At 32.2% G+C, this 21,246-nt stretch overlaps 1 protein-coding gene and 1 non-coding gene across 2 annotated transcripts in view; both read right to left on the bottom strand.

The window, feature by feature from the left end:
• Positions 1–4,346: 4,346 nt before the first annotated feature.
• On the bottom strand, positions 4,347–4,420 carry TRNAT-AGU (transfer RNA threonine (anticodon AGU)). Its single transcript has one exon. It is a non-coding gene; the product is annotated as a tRNA-Thr (tRNA).
• Positions 4,421–17,924: 13,504 nt separating this feature from the next.
• LOC101901770 (sodium-dependent serotonin transporter) overlaps positions 17,925–21,246 on the bottom strand; it is a 42,166-nt gene continuing 38,844 nt past the window's right edge. The window contains exons 8-9 of the mRNA XM_059126255.1: positions 18,263–18,463; positions 17,925–18,177 (exon numbers count right to left, since the gene is read on the bottom strand). Coding sequence (XP_058982238.1) covers positions 17,932–18,177; positions 18,263–18,463 — 447 coding nt within the window. The 3' untranslated portion in view covers positions 17,925–17,931. The remainder of the gene's footprint in view (positions 18,178–18,262; positions 18,464–21,246) is intronic.

Raw genomic sequence — 21,246 nt, 5'->3', positions numbered from 1 at the left:
CTTCATCTGTTCCATAAACCGATTTATGGCTCCAGTCATGGTCGTTACCGTGGCCCTAAGTTCTTCCATTTCTAATTGTTGACAAGGGGGAAAAATAAAAATATTCACGTACCTGTTATGTCCTTTATGAAGAAGGTCCTTCTTGTTTTAACTTCACTTTACTTTTTTATATAAAAAAAATTCTTCTTTATATTTATTCTTTTGTAATTTTCAATTTATTTCTGTATTTAACTTCTTCTCTTCTTTTTAAATAAAAAACTTCTTTATATATCAATTTTATTATTTTTTAATTTTCAATTCTTTTTATGAAGAAGATCCTTTTTGTTTTCACTTCACTTTACTTTCTTTATAAAAAAATTCTTCTTTATATTTATTCTTTCTTAATTTTCCATTTATTTTTGTATTCAACTCTTTCTCTTTTTTTATATACTTTTATTTCTATATACTTTTTTATTTCTCAATTTTATTATTTTTTTGAATTTTCAATTTTTTTCTTTTTGGATTTTATCCTTTTTTAATTTTCAATTCTTTTTTTGAATTTTTATATTTTGGTGAGCCTTGGCTAGGCAGCGCGACGCGACCGTTTAAAACCCTTTTACTCCTCACGGAAGGACCGTATTTCTCCGGTTTGGAGATCCACTTTTATGATCGTGGATACCTACTGAGGTACGGTTTACTTCACTTTCGCCTCGGTAACCTACGGTTATATGTTTCGGTTGGATAACTATCAGGAATACCGGATTAGCGAAGGAGGAGTTAGATTTTGTGAATTAATTTATAACTCACAGGACCACTAAGCACTTAAGTCAGGGTCCCTGCTCGGGCGCCAGTTAAAGGATTTTACACCATCGCGAATAAAAAAATTAATTCCAAGGCGCTTCCAACTGCGCCTGATTAAATAAAACACGGATATTTAATTCTTTAACAATTATAACGATTCACAATTTAATGATACTCAAAATAATTAATTCACACTTTAATGATACTCAAAATAATTAATTACATAGAAGATATTAATATTTAATGAACTGTACTCGAAGTAGCCATAGCCAAGACTGTCGGTTGCCTTCCAACTTTGTTGGCTCGATGGTTCGATTGATTCCGTTCAACCAACACGCGCCAGTATGCAGGTGCTGATACTGCAGAAAGAATTTCTCATCGCTTGCAATATCGAAATTGGATCGGAAGCGCGTGTTGCAATCAAAATGAAATGAGCTTAAGTTGCAGAAGCGACAGTGTCGCCAATGTCGTTAACTATAATAATAATAATAATAATAATAATAATAATAATAATAATAACAATAATAGAAATAATAAAAATAATAATAATAATAATAATAATAATAATAATAATAATAATAATAATAATAATAATAATAATAATAATAATAATAATAATAATAATAATAATAATAATAATAATAATAATAATAATAATAATCATAATAATAATAATAATAATAATAATAATAATAATAATAATAATAATAATAATCGTAATCATAATAATAATAATAATAATAATAATAATAATAATAATAATAATAATAATAATAATAATAATAATAATAATAATAATAATAATAATAGTAATAATAATAATAATAATAATAATAATAATAATAATAGTAATAAATAAATAATAATAATAATAATAATAATAATAATAATAATAATAATAATAATAATAATAATAATAATAATAATAATAATAATATCCGTTAAAAATTCTGTTAAAATTTTAAAAATGCAGAATATAGCCGTTTTATTAGGGTCTATACGACGACGTGGACCTGCATAGGCAACTTTTGTCATAAGCCATTACAATATTCAAATGCAAAACTTGAAAAAATATTAATATCCCTAAAATCGTCAAAATACCGAATATCGGGAGGTGGGGGTATAGAAAGACGAGGATATGCACAGACAATTTTCTGCCATAGGCTGTAATATCCATTACAAACTTCGAGTACGAGATTTGAAACAATTCGGGTAAAAGACGTCGTTAAAATCAGCAAAATACCGAATATCAGGAGGTACCATTATACGGGGGCTATACGAAGACGTGGACCTGCACAGACAATTTTCTGTCTTAGGCCGTGGTATCCATTATGAACTTCAAATACCAAATTTGATACATTTCCGGTGAATAAAGTCGCTTAAATCACCGAAATACCGAATATTGGGAGATGGCATTAAATGGGGGCTATACGAAGACCTGGACCTACATAGACAATTTTCTGTCATAGGCTGTAGTTTTCATTACGAAGTTCAAATACCTAATTTGAAATAATTCCGGTGAATAATGTCGCTAAAATCATCAAAATACCGAACATCGGGGGGTATCGTTTTATGGGGGCTATACCAAAACGTGGACCTACACAGACAATTTTCTGTCTTAGGCTGTAGTATGCATTACGAAGTTCAAATACCTAATTTGAAATAATTGCGGTGAATAATGCCTATAAAATCATCAAAAAACCGAATTTTTGGAGGTGCCGTTATATGGGGGCTATACCAAAACGTGCACCTACAGTGCCCAATTTCAATTCCAAAAGTCTTGCAGACATAATACACATTTAAGTACAATTTTATCAACCTACTTTATTTTGTTCGGAAGCTAGAGTGATTTCAACCGATTGAAGGACATCGCTAAATCGACATAGGATTTTACGCTGATCAAGAATATATATACTTTGTGGGGTCTAAAATATATATTTCGAGGTGTTATAAACGGAATGACATAGTAAATATATCCTCCATATCTAAGCCACTAAGGTTAAGAGATCAGAAAGTCTCTTTAGAAAAAAATCGTTTATAACTCTAATGGGACCTTATAAAAAATTCTTAGAAATCTACATTTATGCCTTAAATAGCCCCTCTATCTTCTGTGGCTCAAAGAAAATTTAAAAAATCCAAATTATCCAAAAATCCAAAAACCCTCAACAAATTCTGAAAAAAAACTCAGGCTAATGTATCTGAAAGTCTCTTTGGAAAAAAATCGTTTATGATTCTTATGGGACCTGATAAAAAATTCTCAGAAATCTGCATTTATGCCTTAAATAGCCTCCCTAGAAAAAAATCATACAGATTCCATTCATTGTCCTCAAAAAATCTACAAAAAAAGAAAAAAACAAATCTTTTGTGGCTCAAAGAAAATTTAAAAAATCCATATTATCCAAAAATTCTAAAAAAAATTCAAGTTCATGCATCCGATACCATCTCTGGAATAATTCTTCAGAAATTCATGTTTAAGGCTCCGATGGTCTATCAAGGAATTAATTTTTAAAATTCCCGTGGACCTCAAAAATTCTAAGAAAATTCAAGTGTATGGATCCGATACTATCTCTAGAATAATTCTTTAGAAATTCACTTTTCAGGCCCCATTGGTCGATCAAGGAATTGTTTTTTTAAAATCCCCGTGGACCTCAGAAATTCTAAAAAAACTCATGTTTATGGATCCGCTACCATCTCTAGAATAGCTCCTCAGAAATTCACGTTTAAGGCTCCAATAGTCTATCAAAAAATTATATTTTAAAATTCCCGTTTATGACTCATATAGACCTTCAAAGAAGAATTCCAAAAAAAAAAACAAGAACAATTATTAAAAATTTCTTAAGATTCGCGTTTATGATTCCTATAGACCTCAAAGAAAAATGTCAAAAACTTCATTAAAAATTCTTTAAAATTCCTTATTTTACCTCTGAGAAAATCCACATTTTCAGTCCCTCATGATTATTTTTCTCAAAAAATCCTCAGGGGCTCTCCCAGACCCATTAAAAAAAATAAAAAAATAAATCCACATTTGTGGTTAATGAATCTTCTCCGTCAAAGTATATGATGTCCCTCAGTGGAAAACAATTTCCAAAAAATCTCTGCGTTCAACAATTATCGCCAGACACCCCTCCACCAACCAAAAACAAAGTGTACTTCTAGCCCTCATGCACTTCTTAGCAATGACTCTCGTAGTCTTTTATATTATTATCTTAAATTACATTTTATGATTCAAAAGAAATTCTTGAAAGATTAGCGGTTATCTGGCTCTGATACTTCCTCGGAAAAGTTCTTCAAAATCAAAATAAAAAAAAATAAATAAATAAAAAATAAAATATATTTTGTATTTCCCAAAGATATTTTGGGTACAACAAATAAAAATTTCTTTAACATTAATTTGAAACATATTTCAATATATATAAATCCCTATATAATTATTTTTTAATAATTACTTTTACTATTTTAACTTTCTAATAAATTTCCCGTAATCTGTTTAATACAAAAATATAGAATATTATAAAATACATAATTCTCAACCGAGACAAAAAAGCTATTCAGTCTCTGTGACTGATAGGCCCCGGCGAGATTCGAACTCACGATCTCCTGTTTACTAGACAGGCGCTTTAACCAACTAAGCCACGGCGCCACGTTGTTCATTGGCTGGCATTGGTGTGTCATCAAATAGGCTGAATGAAATATTCATTCACAATAGTTGAACACACTGCATTCACTGTGGGTTGGTGTATTAGCTATTATGTGTAAGGTATTGCCATTTATAATTTATTGAGTGTTGCCATTCATTGGTATTGCCATGTGTCGTTGAGTAATGTTGTCTTAGCTGTAACATGAACAGGGTTGCATTTCATTGCAGGGAAAATTAGAAATAATAACAAAAAAAATAAAATGACTTTCCCTGAATTTTTAAAACTGAAAAGTTTTAAACTTTCCGATTATAAATTTTAATTCTATAAAAATTATCTTATTTTACGGATGATTTTTTTGTTTACCTCAAATTTCATTTTATTTATTTTTTTTTCGCAACATACAAGACTTTTGATTAAGCTGCTATTATACGATGAGGGTTTTATCATGGTACAATTAAGAAGGTAAAGTTATCCAATCATTTGTTTACAATGTTTTCAAAATAATTTTTTATATATTTTCAAGCAAAAAAAAAAAAAAAAAAAAACAAATAACACATTTGAGTTATCCAATCATTTGTTTACAATGTTTTCAAAATAATTTTTATATATTTTCAAGCAAAAAAAAAAAAGAAATAACACATTTGATGAAATTATTATTTTCCGATGAAAATAGGGGTCGCTGTAATAGGAAAAAGTACATATGTAATTTACTCATGTATTTCACAACTGAAATGTGGCCCATGTATCACACGATGTGTACAACTTCTACAAATGGAAAAGTTGACATTATGTATGTAAACAAGTAAAACGCTGTAAATTCGGCCAAGTCGAACTTTGAATACACTCCTCCAATGGAAACGAATTTCCATTTTCCAAAAAAAATAAAATCCGTTAAAAATTCTGTTAAAATCTTAAAAATACCGAATTTAGGAATATACGACGTTGTGGACCTGCATAGGCAACTTTTGTCATAAGCCATTACAATATTCAAATGCAAAACTTGAGGTATGGGGGCTATACCCAAAACGTGAACCTGCACAGATAATTTTCTGTCATAGGCTGTAGTCTCCATTGCGAACTTCAAATATCAAATTTGAAACATTTCCGGTGAATAAAGTCGCTTAAATCACCGAAATACCGAATATCAGGAGATATCGTTATTTGAGGGCTAAAAGAAGACATAGACCTTCATGGACAATTTTCTGTCATAGGCTGTAGTATCTATTACGAACTTCAAATGCCAAATTTGAAACAATTCCGGTGAATAATGTCGGTAAAATCATCAAAATACCGAATATCGGGAGGTACTATTAAAAGGGGGCCATAGCAAAACGTGGATCTACATGGCGAATTTTCAATACCAAAAGTCCTGCAGACATAATATGCATTTGAGTATAATTTTATCAACCTACTTCATTTCGTTCGGAAGCTAGAGTGATTTTCACAAATGGTCGGACATCACTAAATCGACATAGAATTTTATGCTGATTATGAATTATGGCGTTTGACAAAAACTGCAACAATGTCAAACGCCATAATTTTTACATTATTTTTTTTTTAATTTTATTGATTGAGACCGAAAAAATATTGGAAATAGCATCAAATTTTAGAATAAGTTTAGATTTGTTCGAATTGGTCACCTTTGGCACGAATTATGGCCTTCAAACGGCCAATGAAACCATCACACGCTGCCCGAATGTTGCTCTGCGCTATTTTGGCCCATTCCCGGCGAAGCACTTGCTTGAGATGATCGACATTTTGGTTTTTTTAGGGCCAACCTTGCTTTCCAAAATAACCCCAGTTTCAATAGTCCAACGGATTGGTATCCAGAGGTTTTGGTGGCCATTGTGCACAGAAATAAAGCGAGGAACCTCATTTTGTAACCATTCTTGGGTGACGCGTGCTGAGTGCGATGGTCCTGGATCCTGTTGGAATGTCCAAGGTCTACGGCCAAAATGTTTTGCGTGCCCAAGGCTTTAATACACCCTTCAGAATATTTTCGCGATAATATTCGGCATTTATGTATTCTGATGCCACGGTCGATTAATACGAGCGGAGAGCGACCATCGGCTGTTATGGCGACCCCCACCGTCACCATGGCCGGCGCTTGAGTTCTGGTGGCCAACTGAAAGTGCACATTTTCAGCTAACAACTTTGGCAAGTAAACACGATCATTTTGTTTGTTTCAAACTGCTGGACAATGAATGTTTTCTCGTCGGAGGACACCAAATTTTGTAGTTCACCACTTTCGGCCAAGCGAATCAACTATTTCTTAGCTCTTTTGAGTCTATTTTCTTTTAATGTTGCGGTGTAAGTTCTTGCACTTTTTGGAATTTCAATGGCTTTACCCCGAGCTCAATTTTCAATATTTGCGGAATGGAATATTGCGATATGTTCAGCTCACGAGTCATTTTTCGGCCACTGCGACGCAGGTTTCGATCAAGTCGCTTCTTTACTTTTCGAACCATTTCTGCTGATGTTGCTGTTTTTTTCCGTCCACTTCCTTGACGACGGTGACGAGCGATGGTACGAGACACAAAAGATTTATTCACATTTAAATGCTGGAGTACTCTAACGATAGCCACTTGTGGTTCTCCAGCCAAATATAAAGAAATCACACTATCAGGCTTGAATTCCATCACGAATAACTTTGTTTCTGTAAAATTCTCACCAAAATGCTTTTGTATGCTTATAAACAATGTAATAAGCTGTCAGTGGAATAATTTTAACAGCTGTCAGACGAGTGGCTTAGAAATGACAGCCGTCTGAAGTTGGTTGCAGTTTTTTCATCTCACCCCGTACCGTCTGAGTCTGCCGTTTTTTAACTTTTAGTTAACTCATTAGGAGGTTAAATTTTGGACATCGAACCCTTTTTTACCTACCGAATCTTGAATATTACCATTTGGGCGGATACATAAAGCGCATATTTAGCTGGCTTAAGTCATCGGCTGACTTCTTCGTAAATGAACAAAGGAGGTTTAGGTTGACTTAGTTCGATTTTGGCCCTAGGCTCCTTTGTTCATTTCCCAAGAAGCCAGCCGATGACTTATGCCAGCCAGATGAGCGCTTTATGCATTCCCACCTTTTCTCTCTCAAAACTTCAAATAAAACCACATTTTATTATTTTTTTTTTTTATAAAATAATGGTAAAAAATATTATTTAATAAAATTGTATAAAATTAAAAACAATTCTCATAATAAAAAAAAAAAAATTATGAACAAACATTTGCTAAACATTAATAATAATACTGTAATGATAATGTGAATACTGTAACAAAATGTGTTTTTTTATTTTATAATCCAAACGAAAATTCTAACAATTTTTGAACTACACATAAACATTGCAATATTCCCTAAAAACGTTTTATTCTCTGGGTTAACAGTTTTACGAATAGAAATTTATATATTTTGTTAATTGTTTTTTTTTTTTTTTATTAATGCTTATAAATACACATATATTTTTGTATGTATGGCTTACGTACAGGGTAATAATAAACAAGCAGAGTATGAAATAGGTTCTTAACAATTATTATTATTTTTTTTCTTTTTATAAATATCGTATAAATAGTTATTGGTTAAAGCATTAATTGTATCGTTTTTTTTTTAAATTAGATGTATTAATGGCTGTTGAATACATTTCATTTGAAAAGAGACAAAAACAATTATTTTTATTTATTTGTATAATTTGTAACATTTAATTAAATTTATTAATGATCACGGCGCCGGCGAAAATTTCGTCGGTCGCCGCGAACTCAATTAGCTTTATTTCTATTTCATACGCCGGCGAACGGCGACAAAACAGTACAAGGTGGCCATACTTGTACGAATTTTATGTGTTTTAGTAAATAAAGTTACTTTTTACTTAAAAATTTGTTATGGTCACTCTACTATCTGTTATTCGTATAAAAAAAACATAAATAATTTGTTTATTTATTTGTGCACTTGCGCCTGAGTGAAGATGGATATCAGTGAATTTATAATAGAAAAGATGGACATAACTGAAATTATAAAGAATTATGAGTTCTTGTATAATTTTCATTGTAGTCAACAAATGAGCAAAAAGTAAACAACTTCATCAGCTGTTTTATAATTTCGTCGGTATTGTGTTCCATACGACGAATTTTCGCGGCTCATTTTGTCGCCGCGTAGGGCGAAATTCGTCGTTCGCTCCAATTGTGTTCCTAGCATAAAGTTGTCTGGCCACTTTATAATAGGGTTTAATCAAGCATGGCGTTGACATAAGCATTAAAGCTGTCTAGCCACATGCCAACTTTAATGTATGAATATATATTGCCCATGGTAAAAGAATACAGGTAGACGCATCGACACAGCTGCTGGGACAATGAACTGTCAAACCAATTTTGAAATTGAAAGTGTTGAATGAAAAATTATTTAAATTTGTAAAAATTGTTAAAAATTATATAATTATTGTTATAACCTCCAAATGACGTCGTATAAGAAAACATATACAAATCTACTTATATTTGAAAAAATATTTAAAATTTTTTGACATATCAATGCTCCCAAGCGTTGATACGTCTACCTGTATTCTTCTGCCATGGAAAGTACATATATTGCCCATGGTAGAAGAATACAGGTAGACGCATCGGCACAGCTGCTGGGACAATGAAATGTCAAACCAATTTTGAAATTGAAAATTATGAATGAAAAATTATTGAATTTTGTAAAACGTGTTGAAAAATGCGTACCATAACAAGCTTTGATTGGTGTCGTAAAAGAAAACTTAAAAAATGTACTGATTTTTAAAAAAAAAAAGAAAAAAAACATTTTAAAATTTTTCCTATCGTTGATGCATCTACCTTTATTCTTCTACCATGATATTGTCGATATTTAAGAAAACTATTTATCAATAAACTGATATTTTTTATGATAATTTTATTCTTTGTCCGAGGACAATCAGATAATGCAAGAATCTAAAAGGGTGAGATGAAAAAAACTGCAGCCAACTTCAGACTGTTGTCATTTCTAAGCCACTCGTCTGACACCTGTTTAAATTATTCCAGTTACAGCTCATTACCTTGTTTACAAACGTACAAAAGCATTTTGTTGGAGAATTTTCCAGAAATAAAGTTATTCGTCATGGAATTCAAGCGTGATAGTGTGATTTCTTTATATTTGGCTGGAAAACCACAGGTGGCTATCGTTAGAGCACTCCAGCATTTAAATGTGAGTAAATCTTTTGTGTCTCGTACCATCGCTAGGAAGCCAAGGAAGTGGACGGAAGAAAACCTGAACATCAGCAGAAATGGTTCGAAAAGTAAAAAAGCGACTTGATCGAAACCCGCGTCCAGTGGCCGAAAAATAGCTCGTGAGCTGAACATATCGAAATATATTGAAAAATAAGCTCGGGGTAAAACCATTGAAATTCCCAAAAAAGGAAAGAACTTACACCGCAACAGAAAGAAAATAGACTCCAAAGAGCTTAAGGCTGGAAATACATAAAGCGCATATTTGGCTGCCTCAAGTCATCGGCTGGCTTCTTCGTAGATGAACAAAGGAGTTTTAGGTTGACTTAGTTCGATTTTGGTCCTAGGCTCCTTTGTTCATTTCCGAAGAAGCCAGTCAAATAAGCGCTTTATGTATTCCCAGCTTAAGACTTGCTTGGCTTGGCCGAAAGTGGTGAACTGCCGAATTTGCTTTTCTCCGATGAGAAAACATTCGTTGCCCAGCAGTGTTGTAAACAAACAAAATGATCTATTTACTTGCCAAAGTGGTCAGCTGAAAATGTGCACCACCTTCGGTTGGCCACCAGAACTCAAGCGCCGGGCATGGTGATGGTGCGGGCAGCCATAACAGCCGATGGGAGCTCTCCGCTCGCTCTCGTATTAATCGACCGTGGCATCAGAATCAATGCCGAATATTATCGCGAAAATATTTTGGAGGGTGTATTAAAGCCTTGGGCACGCAAACAATTTGGCCGCAGACCTTGGAAACAGGTCTCAGCACCATCGCACTCAACACGCGCCACCCAAGAATGGTTACAAAATGAATTTCTCGCTTTATCTCCAGCGCAAAATGGCCACCAAAATTTTCGGATACCAATCCGTTGGACTATTGTGTCTGGAGTATTTTGGAACGCAAGGTTGGCACTAAAAAATACCAAAGTGTCGATCACCTTAAGCAAACGCTTCGCCGGAAATAGGCCAAAATGCCGCAGAGCAACTTTCGGACAGCGTGTGACTATTTCAATGGCCGTTTGAAGTCCATAATTCATGCCAAAGATGACCAATTCGAACAAATCTAAACTTATTCTAAAAGTTGATGCTATTTCCGACATTTTTTACTTTCATTCAATAAAATTTAAAAGAAAAATGTAAAAAATAAGGTGTTTGACATTTTTGAAGTCTTTTTATCTCACCCTGTATATATATATATATATATATATATATATATATATATATATATATATATATATATAGAATGGCCATGCAGTTTTCTTTACGGATTAATAAAGTTTACTGGCCACACAATGAACTAGTCTGTCTAATATAGCGTTTTTTGTTTTTAGGAAAAAAGAAATAGTGAATCAGCTGTTTTCTATAAAAAAAGACCCTGGCTGAATGGTCGTTTTTATAGAAAATATCAGCTGAATTGGATATTATTTTTTAGAAACATTGCCGGAAAACTTTTTTTTAAATTTGAGAAAAATATCGAATTTGGTTTTTTTCCTTGGAAAATTTAACCAAACTCACTTTGTCCATCGAAAAAGTTCTCTCTGTCAATAAAACAGAAAAAATATCAGAATTTTCAATAGAAAAATTTGGCTGAATTGAATTTTTCTATTGAAAACGCAGTGAAATTGAGATTTCCATGTAAATCTTTGCCGATTTTTTTAAAGACATTTAGTTATTTGACTTCCTCTACAGTTTTTTAAATTAATTTAAGAAGGTAAAGTCATTTCAAATAAACCTTCCCATCTTTGGATTCTCTGTAATTTACCTTGTCAAATTTCACTGCATAGATAACAGGTTCCCATCTCTGATTTGTGAATGCATAATTAATTTATAAATATATACATTTTGACAATGAGATGTTGTCAAATGTATAATTTTTAAAAAAAGAAAAGCACATGATTGCATGGCTTTACCTTCTTAATTCTAACATGGCCTGTGCTAGTAAATTTTATTTAATCTTAGATTAGAAAGTTAACTGAATTTATTTTTATGGAAAAAAATATTGAAATTCAAAACATTTGGGTTGTTTCTTCATACAATCAGCTGATTACATAGTTTGCTGTGTGGTTGGTCAGTTTTAGAATTTAGGGCACACCAAACGCGCTATATTAAAGTTGGCTAATTTTGAAAAAATTATAAACACATGATTGCATGACTTTACCTTCTTAATTCTACCATGGTCTGTGCTAGTAAATTTTATTTAATCTTAGATTAGAAAGTTAACTGAATTTATTTTTATGGAAAAATATTGAAACTCAAAACATTTGGCTTGTTTCTTCATACAATCAGCTGATTACTCAGTTTGCTGTGTGGTTGGCCAGCTTTAGAATTTAGGGCACACAAATTGCGTTATTGTAAAATGTTGGCTTAAAGTACGTTTAGATTTATGAAATTCGCTTGATCTCAAATGTAAATTCATTAGCGTATACGTCAAAATAACATCCAATGGATTTATGAATGACATTTAAGTGACGTATATGCCATGGAATTGACATTTGAAATTGAGTGGATTTAGTAGTCTAAACACCGTCTTTGATATAATTCCTATTCGTGATTTGAACATGCAAAACGTTAACGTTAGGGTTATTCGTCTATAACAAAATTGCATGGAAACGCTGCTATAAAAATGACTTAAGGTGAGAATACGTAAAACGTTTGTTTTTTGAGTGGCTTAATTCATCGTCTTGTTTCTTCGCAGAGGAACAAAGGAGTTTTAGGTTGACATAGTTCGATTTTGACCATACGCTCCTTTGTTCTTTTACGAAGAAGCCAGTCAAAAAAGCATTTTATGTATTCTCACCATTATTGGATAATATTGTGTTAATTTTAATAATAATTTATAATAATTTTTTTAAGCTTATTGTACAGGGTAACATTTTAGTTTAGTTTAAGTTAATTTATAGTTATATTTTTATTTCATTTTTAATATTATTGTTTCCCTTATCTTAGGAATGTTAGGAATTTCAATATTTGGCTCTTAACTTTTAGCAGTTAGTTGAAAAAGTTTACATTAATTAATAACTTATTTCTTTATAATTTTTGTTTTTTAATAAATTATAACTGTATGTTCTTAAAGCTATGGTTTTTTGTTTATGGACATATATCTTTTGATTTGACTCCCAAAAGATTTAATCCGTTCTATATTTTTAGGTTAGTTTGTAAAATAAATTATATTTCTGAGAGGGAGAGAGAGCAACTATTTGGGAAAGGGAAACAGAGAGGGAGATGATGTAACAATTTTATCATGGCAGATGAATACAGGTAGATGCATCAACCCTTGGGAACATTGATATGCTAAAAATTTTTAAATATATTTTTTCAAATATAAGTAGATTTTTATATGTTTTCCTATACGACGTCATTCGGAGGTTATTATAATTCGCATTTGTCAACAATTTTTTATAAATTTAAATAATTTTTCATTCAACATTTTCAATTTTAAAATTGGTTTGACAGTTCATTGTCCCAGCAGCTGTGTCGACGCGTCTATCTATATTCTTCTACCATGAATTTTATGTATCGCCACAAGCCCAACCTTTTATGGTGAATGGAAATACCATCTGGAGTCTTGAACGGAATTTTAATAAAAATAAATGTTTGGGGTCTTCCGTTTTCAAATGGAAATACATAAAAAAGCCCTTCGTCTTAAAATGGTTGGCCTTAGGGCTAGAATAAATCGAGACATGGGTTTCATTATTGCCGTTTGATGTCTCTTTGAAATGAGTTTGGGGTGTGAGCAGACATCTTCATTTGGTTGGTCATTTAATTCAACTATAGTGCCCTAACTATTACACGATTCACTTATAATTGGCATACTTATGAAAAATATAAACATGTGTCAGCTCTTAATCGAATAAAACGTCAAAGTATATTATTGTGATTGAAATTTCAGTACAAACGATTAATTGTTAATTATAAACAAATGTCGACATTTATTCTGATTTTAAGAAGCGTTGAAATAATTTAAGGTTTGGGTGTGGTAGTAGAAAACGGGTAGTAGCATCGGCACAGCTGATGGGACAGTGAAATGTCACAGCAATTTCGGAATTGAAATTTTTAAATGAAAAATTATTCAAATTTGGAAAATTGTCAGAAAAAAATGCATATCCGATTGGTGTCGTATAAGAAAACATATAAAAATCAATTAATCTTTGAAAATACATTAAAAAAATTTTGACATATCAATGTTTTCAAGCGTTGATGTATCTACCTTTATTCTTCTACCATGGTTTGTTCATATAAGCAGCTTGGTATCATGGCTTGGCATATTAATCTCAAATTGTAAGGAAAAGCGACGGCAGGATTAGAGTCCGGTCTGGCATAATTTGCTCACTCATTATGCGGCCTGGCCACACAATGAACATTCTCATTAAGTGTCCTGGCCACACATCAAACTATTATTGGCAACAGTCATATTTATTTATTTTTTTAATTCGGTTTTGTTTATTTTTCCAAATATCTTCCAAAACAAAATGTGCTTGGAACCAAAAAATAAAAATAATAACAAAAATGTTCCATTTGGAATATCATATTCGTCATAGAAGATAAAAGGGCGTTAGCCTACAAAATTGGGAAAATTAGTGGATAGTTTATCGCATGACGACAATATCTAAAGTTACTTGCCCAAATATGCGGATAAAATAATGTCGAGTCACGGACCACAATTCACGTCATTGCGAATAAACGGCACTGAATCGTGATACAACATCTGGCACATTGAAAGATTAAAATACCGCAAATATTTTTCAATAATCATGGCTGTTAATTATTGAAAATCATTGGGGAAATTTTTTTTTTTGAAAACTTATCATAATAAAAGTGTAGATAGCAATTTGTCAACATTAAAATATAAACAGTTATAAAGATAACTTAGCATGGTAGCGTAAAGGCGCATACATGGTAGAAGAATACAGGTAAATGCATCAACGCTTGGGAACATTGATATGTCAAAGGTTTTTAAATTATTTTTTAAAAATAAGTAGATTTTTATAAGTTTTCTTATATGACGTCTATAAGAGGTTGATAAAATATGCATTTTTTTAAAAAAAATACAAATTTGAATAATTTTTTATTCCAAATTTTCAATATAAATATTGGTTTGACAGTTCATTGTCCCAACAGCTGTGCTGATGCGACTACATGTATTCTTCTACCATGGGCGCATACAATTATATCACCAAAGAAAACCTGCGAAACACCCTCCAAACATTTCATTGGTATTATTTTTTAAAAAATTTTAGTTAAAAATGAAAACAGTTTTTTCTAAAGACCCTGCCTGTCATGTAAACGAAGCCTTACTATAATGACAACTTCTCCCAATATGTCACAATTATGGCTGGTAAATGTGAAATATTTTGAGAAAAATTGTGAAAAAAATGTAATGGACATTTCATCTGATATTTAACAGCTGTTGGAACACACTATTACTAATATGACGCAATAAATAGGTACTTCATATAAGTAACAGCTGATCACAAGATTAGCTGTCAAAATACATTATTGTGATTGAAATAAGATGATGAAATATACATCAAGAGTAAATAAAATGTAGATGTAAAGGTGAAATACATAAAACGATTTTCTGACCGGCTTAAATCATCGGCTGGCTTCTTTGGAAAATAAAAAAGGAGCCTGGGCTAAAATCGAACTAAATCAACCTAAAACTCTTTGGTTCTCTACCATGGTAGAAGAATACAGGTAGACACATTGACACAGATGCTGGGACAATGAACTGTCAAACTAATTTTGGAATTGCAAATGTTAAGTGAAAAATTATTTAAATTTGTAAAAATTGTTGAAAAATGAATATCTTAAAAATATCCGATTGGCGTCGTATAAAAAAAAAACATTTAAAAATCTACTTAGTTTTGATAAAATATTTAAAACTTTTTGACATATCAATGTTCACAAGCGTTGATGCATCTACCTATATTCTTCTACCATGTCCTCCACGGAGAAGCCAGCCGATGACTTAAACCAATCATAAAATCTCTTTATGTACTTCCACCCTAAGTCTGATTTTAAACAGTTGGTGTAAAACTATTAATATGTCGTTATGTTTGGTTAACATGGGATCTTATTTTCAATTTTAAAGCACATTTACATTTAAGCCTTTTATCATATTTAAAATATCGTGGTCTTGTTGGGTCTATAATTCTTTTTTTGTATAGTATAATCTGAATTGTCAAAGCTTCTAGAAAAATTGCAAGTTTAAAACATGATTACAATTTATAGAAATTTACTGAATTTCCATTCAATTTCGGAGATTTTTTCTAACTAATTTTGGCTGATAATTACTAGAAAAAATGTTCAAAATTACCGAGAAATTTCTGAAAAATTTATATGAATTGTGGTCATCGTTTACACCTAACGACTTTTGCTAAACTGAAATATGAAATTATGGTGTGCTCGGACACACCATAAATTGAATCTTTTATCAGAAAATTTCAAATTCTTCCATAAATTTTAATTGCGAATAATGCAGTGAAGTTGGGTCATATTTTACGCTCTCTGAAGCATAAAAGATTCGTCATTCGTATTTGACATATTATTAAAGGAATTGACAATATAAATAAAGCGTTTTAGAAAAACAAAAAATTGGTCGGTGTAAATAAGGGTTTGTAAGTGTAACAAAAACAAAAAGCGTTCCATCTCTCACAGTTGATCATTCGATTAACTTTTGAAAAAAATGTTGCGATTGATAAAACACAGACAAATACTTAAAAAAAAGCAAACAAATTTAGAAATTTGACATTTTTTCAAAATCTGGTGACTATTAATATTGTTGTTATGGGAATTGACATACAAAATGTCACGTGAAATAAATGATGATCCGCAACGAAACGTCAAAATGCCTTTACTGTTTGTTTATCTTTCGATCTAGGATTCCAATCACAATAAGCGCTGATCAGCTGCGGAAATTCCAATATTTATTGATTGTGCCATGTGTAAAACCGAACCGGACCATGGCAGAATAATGATTTCTTATACCACTTTCATTAAATGTCAAAATCTGTTTATGTTTTGCTTACTATTTGTTTATCTTTTGTACTGTTATTTCATTCACAATAAGTGTTTTGACAACAGTACTATGGTGCAATAACAAGATGTTTCTGAAATTTTAAAAATCAGATTTAATGTGAAATTTTCTTGTTGGCTATTTGTTTATGTTTTGTTCGGTGGCTTCAATCACAATAACGCAGTTTGACTTTGAATTTGGTAGCTGGCTTCGAAGCTCGAACTCCCCCTTATAATTAGGCCATGACATGGTAAAAGAAAATAGGTGCTGGGACAGTGAATTGTCAACCCAATTTTAAATTAGAAATTTTGAATTACAAATTATTGTAATTTGTAAAAAATTTAAAGAAAATGCATATCATAACGACCTCCAATTGGCGTCGTATAAGAAAATATATAAAAATCTATTATTTTTGAAAAAAAAAAAAAAAAAACATTTTAAATATTTTATTTTTCCAAGTGTTAATGCATCTACCTGTATTATTCTACCATATGCCATGTACCTAACACCTATTTTATTTTGCCATGTATAGGACGTTTTTCTCTTCCCCTTTTCTTTCCGTAAATCTTTCTCACACTCTCTCTCTCCCTGTCGTTTGCTCTCTTTCTCTCTCTATAACGTTTCCTTTTTAATTTCTATTCTAAACTAACCATTCACTGGCAAATGAAAACTTAAGTGGTTTACAACTTTTGCTGAGTATAATCGTGTATTTGTTATTGTCCTCAGCGTTATTGGCAACAGCAGCAGCAGCGGCGATCGCGGCGGCAGCGCTTGACACGGTTCCGGACGCACATGCAATATTATTATCGTACAAATGGGGCGTTTGTAATTTACAAAAATTTCTACTTACGAAACGGCGATGATGATGATGATGCGAATAATGAGGAGGAGGATTGTGATGATCGTGATGAGGACGACTACCATTAACTAAATTCCTATAACTATTAATATTGTTGTCAAGTTCTTCGCACCAGGAGGAGGGTCTATTATTCTGACCATCACAATTGCAGTGGGTGTACGATGATGACCCCTCCGTGGAACTCTTGACGCTTTTAAAGCTAATATCATAGCCTGGTTCGGGTTCCAGGTGTTGCTTATTACATTCAGGATAATACGAGTCATAATACGAAGTATTGAGATTTTCATTTTCACTTAATTTACTACAAAAATGTCCATTTACTTTGTTTGTTATTGTTGTTGGTGAATATTGCTGTGTTGTTTGTTGTTGTTGGTGATGATGATTTTTGAGCTCACACTCCTTGCTTGACCAATTGCCAACATCTGCGACCTCTCCTCCATGTCACACATTGGTGCCCTGTTGTCCGGGTATGGCTGTGCCCGGATTTGTATTCGGCTTAAATGAGGCATCGTAACGCTCTCGGCAATTACCCTTCGAGGCAAAGAAGAATTTATAGATCATATACATGGGTATACACATGACCGAGGAACATGTAACCGCCCAGCCGACTTTGATGCTCCATTGCGGATATTTGTATTCGGTGCCGAGCATTTCTTCATAGCCCAAAAATGAGAAAATAAAAATGGCCTAAAAGAGAGAGAGAGAGAGAGAGCGCGAAAAAATTGCCATTAAAATCGGTTGGTGTAAACAAAGTTAAATGGTTATCGATTACCAATAGGAACACAGGACTGATATACGTCCAACAAATACGCCAAAATAATCCAGGTCTTTTGCCCAACATCATTTCCACATCACTGGAAAAGCGATCCACGCCATAGAACCAAAAAACGCCAGCCGCCTCAACAAACACCACAAAGAGAATAGCCAGACCGGGGCCATAGACATTGAGGAAATTCACCAGGAAAACGCCACCCTGAAAACAAAGTTAGAAATTTATAAAAATTATCCATAGGGACCACATAGGCTTTAAATTCTAAAACTATATGAACAATTCAAATGTTATATCCGCTTTATTCAGAGATGCTTGCCTAAAATACCATCTGCGTTATCCAAAATTAAGTATTTATTCAAATTGCCTAAAAACCTTATCCAATTTGTTTGGCTGGCCCTAAAATATTATCCACGTTATCCAAACTGTCTAAAGATATTATCCACGTTATCTAAACTTTCTAAAAACTTTATTCACGTTATCCGAACTGTCTAAAGATATTATCCACGTTATCCAAACTGTCTCAATAGATAGTCCACGTTATCTGAACTATCTAAAAAAATTATCCACGTTATCCAAACTGTCTGAAAACATTATCCACGTCATCTAAACTGTCTAAAGATATTATCTACGTGATCCAAACTGTCTAAAGATATTATCCACGTTATCCAAACTGTCTCAATAGATAGTCCACGTTATCTAAACTGTCTAAAGATATTATCCACATTATCCAAACTGTCTAAAAAGGTTATCCACGTTATCCAAATTGTCTTAAAACATTATCCACGTTATCTAAACTGTCTAAAAAGATTATCCACGCCATCCAAACTGCCTAAAAAGATTATCCTCGTTATCCAAACTGTCTTAAAATATTATCCACGTTATCCAAACTTTCTAAAAATATTATCCACGTTAGCCAAACTGTCTAGAAAGGTTGTCCTCGTCATCCAAACTGTCTAAAGATATTGTCCACGTTATCCATACTGTCTAAAAAATTATCCACATTATCCAAGCTGTCTTAAAAGTTTATCCACGTCATCCAAACTGTCTAAAAAGATTATCCTCATTATCCAAACTGTCTTAAAAGTTTATCCACGTTATCCAAACTGTCTTAAAAGATAGTCCACGTTATCTAAACTGTCTAAAAAGATTATCCACAATATCCAAACTGTCTGAAAACATTATCCACGTTATCCAAACTGCTAAAAAGATTATCCACATTATCCAAACTGTCTAAAAACATTATCCACGTCATCCAAACTGTCTTAAACGATTATCCTCGTTATCCATACTGTCTAAAAAGATTATCCACGTTATCCAAACTGTCTTAAAAGATAGTGCACGTTATCTAAACTGTCTAAAAATATTATCCACATTATCCAAACTATCTAAGAACATTATCCACGTCATCCAAGCTGTCTAAAGATATTATCCACGTTATCCAAACTGTCTTAAAAGATTATCCCCGTTATCTAAACTGTCTAAAGATATTATCCGCGTTATCCATACTGTCTAAAAAATTATCCACATTATCCAAGCTGTCTTAAAAGTTTATCCACATTATCCAAACTGTCTAAAAAGTTTATCTACGTCATCCAAACTGTCTTAAAAGATTATCCACGTTATCCAAACTGTCTAAAAAGATTATCCACATTATCCAAACTGTCTAAAAACATTATCCACGTTATCTAAACTGTCTAAAAAGATTATCCACATTATCCAAACTGTCTAAAAACATTATCCACGTCATCCAAACTGTCTTAAAAGATTATCCACGTTATCCATACTGTCTAAAAAGATTATCCAAGCTGTCTAAAAAGTTTATCCACGTCATCCAAACTGTCTTAAAAGATTATCCAAGTTATATAAACTGTCTAAAAAGGTAGTCCACGTTATACAAGCCGCCTTAAAAGATTATTCACGTTATCCAAATTGTCTAAAAACTTTATTTACGTTTTCCGAACTGTAAAAAAAATATCTACGTTATCCAAGGTGTCTTGAAACATCCGTATTGTCTAAAAAGATTATCCACATTATCCAAGCTGTCTAAAAAGTTTATCCACGTCATCCAAACTGTCCTAAAAGATTATCCACATTATCCAAACTGTCTTAAAAGATAGTCCACATTATCCAAGCTGTCTAAAAAGATTATCCACGTCATCTAAACTGTCTAAAAAGATTATCCACGTTACCCAAACTGTCCACGTTATCTAAACTGTCTAAAAAGATTATCCACATTATCCAAACTATATAAAAACATTATCCACGTCATCCAAACTGTCTAAAAAGATTATCCACATTATCCATTCTGTCTAAAAAGTTTATCCACGTTATCCAAACTGTCTTCAAAGATAATCCACGTTATCCAAACGGTCTAAAAAGATTATCAACGTTATCCAAACCATCTAAAAATGGTGTCCTCGTTATTCAACTCTCTAAAAAAATGTATCCACGTTTTCCGAACTATGTAAAAGAATTATCGACATTATCCAAACTGTCTAAAAAGTTTATCCACGTTATCCAAATTGTCTTAAAACATTATCCACGTTATCAAAACTGTCTTTAAACATTATCCACATTATCCCAACTGTCTAAAAAGATTATCCCCTTTATCCAAGCTGTTTAAAAAGTTTATCCACGTTATCCAAACGGTCTTAAAACATTATCCACGTTTTCCAAACTATCTAACAGGATTATCCACGTTATCTAAAATGTCTAAAAAGATTATCCACATTATCCAAATTGTATAAAACCTTATCCACGATAAACAAACTATTTAAAACTATTATCCACGTTATCCAAAATGCCTAAAAATATTATCCACATTATCCAAACTGTCTAAAAAGTGTATCCTCGATATCCAAACTGTCTAAAAAATATTATCCCCATTATCCAACATGTCTAAAAGGCTTATCCACGTTATCCAAACTATATAAAAATATTATCCACGTTATCCAAACTGTCTTAAAAGTTTATCCATTTAAATT

This window comes from Musca domestica, unplaced genomic scaffold (genome assembly GCF_030504385.1).
Source record: "Musca domestica strain aabys unplaced genomic scaffold, Musca_domestica.polishedcontigs.V.1.1 37, whole genome shotgun sequence".
NCBI lineage: Eukaryota > Metazoa > Arthropoda > Insecta > Diptera > Muscidae > Musca > Musca domestica.
This window is presented reverse-complemented; position numbering and strand designations above follow the sequence as displayed.